The 7998-nt window shown below is 49.6% G+C and overlaps 1 protein-coding gene across 1 annotated transcript in view; it reads right to left on the reverse strand.

Annotated features, from left to right (window-relative positions):
• Positions 1 to 7998, reverse strand: part of ITPKB (inositol-trisphosphate 3-kinase B) — a 68709-nt gene that overhangs the window by 59633 nt on the left and 1078 nt on the right. The window contains exon 3 of the mRNA XM_009648153.2: positions 7408 to 7995. Within this exon, the coding sequence (XP_009646448.1) occupies positions 7408 to 7995 (588 nt within the window). The remainder of the gene's footprint in view (positions 1 to 7407; positions 7996 to 7998) is intronic.

Genomic DNA, 7998 nt, shown 5'->3' on the forward strand with positions numbered 1-7998 from the left:
AGAAAGAGGAGGTGATGCTGAAGGTAGTTGATGCTGCCGTTGTTTAGCCCTCTGCTAACTTCCACCGGGTTCCACATTGCTGCCAGACCCTTCTGCAAATGCTGACAGCGGGAGAGAGAGTCAGGCCTGCTCCACAGCCATCCTACCAAGACATTGCGCTGTTTGTTGCTGGTGTTGATATATTGGTCATCATTCAGGCAAAGCCCAAAGCATTAGGGTTGAAAGGAGTTTTGTGACAGTGAAGACTACAGGCTGAGACACCCCCCCATCTGCTTCTCACAGTCTGAGAGCTCTATTTTTCCCAAACCCCAAGTACAAGACTTAAAGCCCCTGATGAAACCCCAGAAGCCAAGGATGAAACCCTAGGCAAAACTCACATAAATTCAGTGAGGTCCACACCGTGGGAACTGTAGGTGCTGACCTTTCCGCAAATCAAATGTGTGAAGCAAACAGTGAAGAGACAACCTGATTCTGTCCTGTGAACCAAACTCATTAAAATGTTTGTCGGTGTGTCACCCCGGAGCCCATATATGTCTTTCAGGGAGACGAGGGATGCTTTACTATTACTTAAAACCGCAACAGTGCTGAATGCTAATGCAGTTCCTGTTGTGTAGCACTGATCAGATAATACACTGTACTGCTTACAAGAAGAAGTTGTGAGTGCTAAGCACTTGTTGTTTTACCCCCTCGTTCTCCTTCCAAAAGCAATCCTTGTGCTTTGGCTAGCAATAAATCTTAGGTCTGAAAGGAAGAATTGAATTCCTTCTACTAGGCTCTCTCTTTTTCCACGTCACTAATGAAAAGAATGTTCTTTACTATAAAAGACTCGCTTCTTCCTTCTCATGGCTGAAATGTATGGTAACATTGAAATAAATATCATGAGAGGGAAAAGGCTAATATGGGTCTTAGCAGCTCGCAGTGGCTTCAGGCTCCGATATTGCCTATAGACAAGAAACTGAGGACAGAAAATGCTGTCACTCAGCAGTCAATGCGACCCATGGCTGACTACGGCGGTGATGATCTCCACGGACACACAACTGTGACAGCAGCTCTGTGGTGGTGAACTCCCACCGTGGCTGGGAAAGAAGCTGAAATCTGAATTTTGCAAAAGCTTCCACCAATTCTGAGGGCATACGTTGCACCTACACCCTGACTGAAACTTGCAGCTGGAGACCCTGAGCTTCTGAACATACTACCCACACCAACTCATGCCGAAAGGCACTGCTGGGTGATCATCCCTGTTACACAGCAAATCACACATTTTGCTGCCTAAACACTGATTTAAAAGCCAAATCACAGGCACTTGCTTTTGAAGCTGGTAGACCTCAGACTGGAACAGCTTCCTGAACTAATTGCAGCCCTTGCGCAGGCTATGCCGTCACCTGGCTTTTTATGCACTAAGAATGAAATTCGGATAAATTTTATAGAAGCCATTCAAGAGTACTTTAGGAACAGATTCCTCTGTCTTAAGTAGACCCCTGGGCTAGTAGTCCTCAAAATCGCATCAGAGTCAACAGGGAAGAAAGGTACCATAGCAGGAGACTTATCCTGAGGAGACATCCGACAAGGCTGAGCAAGATGAATTCCATAAAAGGGCCATTTCAAGTGATCCAGCAAGCGTGGAATCCCACGTTCCCTGAAAAGTCACGTTTGAGAAAAGGGATTACACTGCTAAATTACTCAATGATTTGAAAATGTTAACATTTCGTTTTTACCGTCTGTTAAATATTAACATATCTTTCGTAGAAAGCTTGGCTGGGCTTCATTGGAAGAAAGCAGGTCAAATTTACTTCACAAATTTACCTACTGGTATAAACAAAAATAATCTCTAACAATTACAGAAGACTAATCTCAGCTGAAGCAACATTTAACATCATATACAGATGCCATTATTTCTCTAGTGAGTTAGAACAGATTTACATGTGAAGAAAACATTAGCTCAGCATTGGCTTTCAGTCTTCGCATGGCATGCAAGAGCTCAGTGCTGCGCTAATATTTTCTTCACATGCAAATCTGTCCTAACACATTATAGAAATAATATGGAAAACATGAGACAGGTGATGACTACGGTTTGATTGTTTTTTGTCATTGCAAGGCTCTAAGAAGGTAAAGACAAAACTGTAAAGTTTCCACTGATCCGGGAACTTCACTCTGCGGACATTCAGCTTAACACCCGAAGGGTCCAACCAGCCAAGCTCCTGATGTCCTGCGATTCCCATCAGAAGGGGAGGAAACCTGGCTGTTTCCAGAGCCGGGGACCCTAAAGATGGTGGGCCCAATGTTTGTTCTTCCTGCACCTCAAGAATGCTTTGAGCTTTTTTCCATGTTTTATGAATGCTTTCAGCATGAAACTGTTTGAGAAACAAAATATGCAAGAGACAGCAGCTGTGCTAGCAAGTAAGTCCCTCTATGAAAAGGATCTGCTATGTGCCATGTAATTCCTGCACTGTCAATCATGGAGAATTCGAGCGGAGAAGAAACCCTTCCCAATGAGCTAAAAAGTGCTGATGAAAATGGACTTGAAATAGCACCGTTTGTCTCCCATTGGGTTATGGCAGCATTTTCACTTAGCCTCCGTGGGTGGGAGCCCATAAAAAAGCTGCTTATTCCCTGAGAAGGCCACATGAGTAGGTAGAAGATAAGCTACCAAATAGGGAGTGGTGCTTTGTGAACTCTCTGGAGCGCACAGCCTCCACCTACAAGAGCCTGAAGCTCTGCCCAGCTTGCTGGGCACCAGGGGGTCCTGATCTCGTCCCAGCAGACAAAACACGCCATGCTGTCAGGTCTGCTGAGCATGGTGTTCTGAGAGTGGAAACACAGAGGTGCCCACCTCATTCTCCTCTTCCTCCTAGTCTTCCCATGGCAGGGCTGAAGGAGGCTCCATCCTTTGGCAGCTTACCCGGCGTCCTAAGCACCCTCTCTGGGCAAGGATACACATTACTAGAGCATCAGTCGCTCTTCAGAGCAAGCAAACAGGGCCCTAATATGCTAGACATTGTATTGATACTAAATTGGTGATACCACTCACATAAGCTTAGGAGCTTTTGAGACAAACATGGTGGGAAGAAGGACTAAAATACATAAACTCAGTCAGCATAAAGATACACATTCACGGGGCTTGCATGCATCACCATAGCCATGTGGTCATGGTTTCTGTTACACGAAGGTTTCCTGATCACAGTGACAGCTAGGAAAGGGAATAAAAGCGTATTTAATTTGACTGATTTTTATAGGAACAAATCAGGAGTGCTGTGGTCAGCTTATGCCTTGGAACATCTCACAGAGAAATAAGCAAGGGTCCCACAGGCCCTTGGCTGACACTAACCCTATCTAAATTTGGCTCCTTTCAGAAACGTGTTACAGCCATTGTGAGTCAAACAAATAAATCAATTTAAAAAATCACCTGTCAGCAGCAGGGCCATTAGCTTTTTCCAAAAGCATTTTGCACAGGTTAATGGAAGTCTCTTATTCTGAGCAAGCTGCTCTGCCTGTTGAAAGGAGCAGAGGTTTCACAATGTACCCAGAGTCGCCTGATTACTATTCTGCCGTACGTCCTTGTGTTTCCACAGCGGCTGTGGGAAAGCCAGGAAGAGGAACACTGCAGCGTCTTGCAGTGTTTTTTTCCTGGAGAGTGGGTTTTTTTCCCCTCAATTGTGTCATTTCTGTATAGAACATACCTGCACAATGTCTGCCTTCCCCCCCCACCTGTTGCTTTTAGGTCAATGACAACGACTCAATGTAATGACCAGCACTGGAATATCCTTCCCTTTAGGGGTGCAGCCAGCTTCCAAGACTGGGGCCAAGCCTCCAGCTGCTGAGTACACCTTGGTCTATCAGCTCCCCCTCAGGAAGGGCAAACAGGATCCCCCAGGAACAGCAAAACTCACAGATGTTTATTTTCCCCATCGAAGTCAATGGGAGTCACAGCTAGAACGGGGCTTGTTTTGGGTGTGAAATCCCGCTTAGCAGCCAGGCTGCCATCTTGGGCTACCTATGCCACTCGGAGCCTGGGACAGGGAGCACCTTCCCACTGCCCTACCCACCCAACCCATGTGATCAGCCAGGAGGGGGGAAACCCTCCCTCGGGACGAGTCCTGCCATGACAGAGACAAGCACCTTCCAACAGCAGCTGCGTTCCCCTGGCTTGGGTGGTGGGTGAGTGGAGGCACCCGCTCCTTCCCCAAACTGCCCACGTCACTGTGGCAGGGGGGCGTGCAGCGAGCGCTCCCCCATGGCGTTGCCAGACTGCAGTGTCCCCATCCCAACGTGCTGCCCGGACAGGCTCTCCCTCCTACGCAGCCCGAAAACTGTCATCGCTCAAGTGTCTTTGAAACCTTGCAAGCATCAATAAACAAGCGTGGGGTTTCTCCGGCAGCAGCCCGCAGCCTGGGGAAAGCCACAGCTGCAAAAGCCCTTACATGGGCGTTTACTCAGACCTTAAGTGGACTTGCAATTAGACAACAGCAAAACATCAAATTGCTCTTACTGTCACTCCAGAAGTCTGCTATAATCCCAGCAGGGTCACCATTATCAAATTGCTCTTACTGTCACTCCACTTCAGAAGTCTGCTATAATCCCAGCAGGGTCACCATATCCCAGCGCTGCGCAGCCCACTGGGCACCAGAGTGCTCTAGGGACAGGCAATGTCCTGTTTATTGAAACAGTTTGCTCAAAAGCAGAGCCTGTATCAGCCACCAAGCTGCTCCAGGTCACAGTGTCCAAAAAAAGTGGCCACGCTCCCTCCTCTCCCTTTCACTAGGCAACATCATTTACTTACTGGCCAATTTGCGGGCCCTACCACAAATGAAGTTTCCTACCTGATGTACAAATGGAGAACAAGTCCGTGCCAGCCGGAGGGATCTGCCCATTTCCCGCGGACTCCAGGAGGAACTACAACAGACAGCCGGACATCCCTAACAGATTTGCTAAGCCAGGCAGCCTCCAGAGAGGAAGGGAAGAAGCAAGCCTGCTGTTTATCAAATCTGTAAACATGTTATGCGAGATGTGCGGCGCAGACCATATCTGCAGCAAGAACTGCTTTCCTGCTGCTCGTCGCTACCTCTCCTCCTCTCCTTCAGGTACCACAGCCCTTCCCTGTGCCAGCAGCACCCGGTGCAGGCAGGCAGGGCTCTCTGCCTGCCCAACGTTTCATCTACTTCAACCCAGAGGCATGATGTTGATTTCTGTTGGCCAAGGTCCCTCAGGATTTATTTTGACGGAAAAGCATGAGTTGCGGAGAGAGCTTCTCACACATTCTCCCTCATTACACAACTCATTTCCAGACCGTGTGCATTGTTAAAAGGAAATAGTGAGTTCATGAAAACAAATGAGTGTGCAACCTGAGACTGCTTCAGTAGCTGCCTTCTGCTGTCATTATGGATTTAAAAGACATTGCCAACCGGTACACGAAGTTGGGTGTTATTTATATGAATCAGCTTTGAATTACTGGGCACTTGCGCACGATCCTGCTGAGAAGTTGACTACGAACTGCCAAAGCCAGTGATGAGCCCTGCACGGGACCTGTGCAGTCCAGTGGAAAAGTATCACTGTAAATTAGCCCAGCCACTCCTGCTGAGACAACTCCAGCACCGAAACGCAGAATCAAGTGCACCTCCAAGGGTGCCTGACACGTTTTGGACCAGACCTTCATCTCATTTAGCTTGGAGTAGTCCCACTGAGCCCAGCAGAGTTACTCTGATCTTAGACCTAATGGGAGCTCGCTCTGATCCAGGCCCTTTGGCAATATAAAGGAGCCTTGCCTGTTCACTGCCGAGCCACCGGCCTGGCTGAGCTCGCTGGAGGCCACGGGAGGCTGCACAGAGTCAGCTTCAGGCTCCAGGAAGCTTTCCAGAAAAGCATCAGGCACAACTTTGCCCATCAGCGAACTGTTTTCAGCAGCAGATCAGTGGGATCTGGCACTAGGAACAGTCATTAGTATGGAGAATAGAGCAGAGATTACTACAGCTCATGCACACAAAACCAGCAGAATTTAATCAGCAGAGGGATTGTAGCAGCTCCCAAAGGGAGCAAGCTGATTCATCAGTCGAGAGCCCCAAAATACAAAACTGTCTGCAAACATGATGAGCCAGAGACTCGTAACTTCATTAACTGTTCTTTTACTCAACTGCTTCTCCATCCTGAGAAGAACTGAGCCTGAGTTCTTGGAACAGGATGAAACAAGTAGAAAAGCAAAGATATTTATTTCAGCCTGCTGAGTGTTTTACAAACCACAGTCTTCAGTTCTTCATGAGTTTGATACCCTCACTTTACTTAGGTGTTTCCCTGCACTGGTCTTCCTTGTGTCATTGAGCTTAGCAAGAGTTTCACTATCAAGTGTCTACAGAAAGTTAAACATGGTGAACCACATCACTGCAAGTTGATGGGCCTTTATCAAACTCCTTAAAATTAAGGAGCCACTGGGTTGCCCTGCATTTTTCAGGGTTTGTCAGTGTGAGGCTCCAGGGCTGAGCTCAAATGAATGTAAAGTCTTGCAGCTGGAGGATGGGAGAGCCCACGTGCTGGTCAAGAAGCTCGTGATGGGCACCCTGCACTGGCGTGAAGTGGTTCAAAGCCACCGGATAAATGGTGTGACAGCCCAGAGGCAAAGCACGCTCTGTGCGGAACACCCAGACATGGCATGAGCTCCCCAAGTGACGCAAGAAATCCCATGTGTCTGCCTTTCAAGAGTGCCTCAAAGCCTTCCTCTCCGAGGAGACCTTTCTGCTCTAGGGATAATACAGAACCCACGACGCTTTCTCTCACCTGAAGCCTCCCAACCAGCCCCACAACAAAGATCCGGAAACAAATGAACTTAATATAAATACCTAATAAAAACATGCTTACCTAAAATGCCCCACAAGCAAGAAGTTTTATTCAAAAGGGGAGTTACCAGAAATTCTAGGTATTTTTGGTTCCATATGAAAAGCACACAGACACTACGGTGACGGGCATCAGTATAAATTTTAACAGACAGTTGGCCCACAGTTTCAACACCGAGGAGGAAATAAATTCTCCCTTAGGCTCATGTAAATCATGGGAAACCTCCAGCATGCAGGGAAGATGTGCTGAGGAAAAGCTGAGGCTCGTAACTACATGTCAGCAGAAGGCTGCAGCCCGCTGGGTGCACATTAAGCATGCTGGCGGGCAGCTTGCAGCACCGGGGAAGCTCTGCAAGGACCATGCACAATGTGACGGGTACCGCTACTCTCTCCTGCGAGCAGGGGATTTTCAGACTAGGAACAGGGACAAGCTTTTCATGTGAGGGAAAGCAAGCACTGCCAAGCAAATTGAAAGTTTCTCTGCAGACCTCTGCTGCGACAGACCTCTGCCCTTCTGCTGCAGCTGTGCCTCAGAGCGGGGACGCTGCCAGCCCTCACCCCACCTCCCTGGGGCTGGTGGAAGACTCACCACTCGGGGCTTCTGCTGGTCCAGAGTCTGCAGGAAGGCCGGTGTCTGGTCAAGGGTGCGCTCAGGGTCACTGGAGATGTCCTCCTCGGACTCCTCCCAGGATGAAGAGAAGCCAGTGGAAGAGGCTGAAGACGACGACAGCTTCCGGACGGGCAGGCTGCCGGGGGGCACGGAGCCCGCCTCCTCCTCCGGGCCCCCCAGGTCCGTGACGATGACAGCAGGGATGCTCCCACCGATAGCTGGGCACTGGCTCTCAAGTCCTGTGGGGGCCACCACCACCTCTCCTCGCCATGGTGCAGGTCCTGATAGCTCCAGGGGGCTGCTGCCCTCTGCCAGCCCCATAGCTGGGACCACCGTCACCACCGGCATCGCTGAGGGCTCTGCAGTGCTCGGCCAGACCTGCACCCCACCAACATCGGGGGCCTCACTCTCCCCGTAGGCTCGCGGCCGGGGTCCGCTTCCAGGTCCCATCATTGGTGCCGTGGGGCTGCTGGACCGGGGCCGGGATGGCCGGGGGCTCCGCGGCGGCTGGGCAGCAGAGCTGTGCGCCTGGATGTGTGCCTCGAAGAGCCCCACTTTCTGGTTCACCTG

The sequence above is a fragment of the Egretta garzetta genome, unplaced genomic scaffold (assembly GCF_000687185.1).
Source record: "Egretta garzetta isolate BGI_Z169 unplaced genomic scaffold, ASM68718v1 scaffold11, whole genome shotgun sequence".
Classification (NCBI taxonomy): Eukaryota; Metazoa; Chordata; class Aves; order Pelecaniformes; family Ardeidae; genus Egretta; species Egretta garzetta.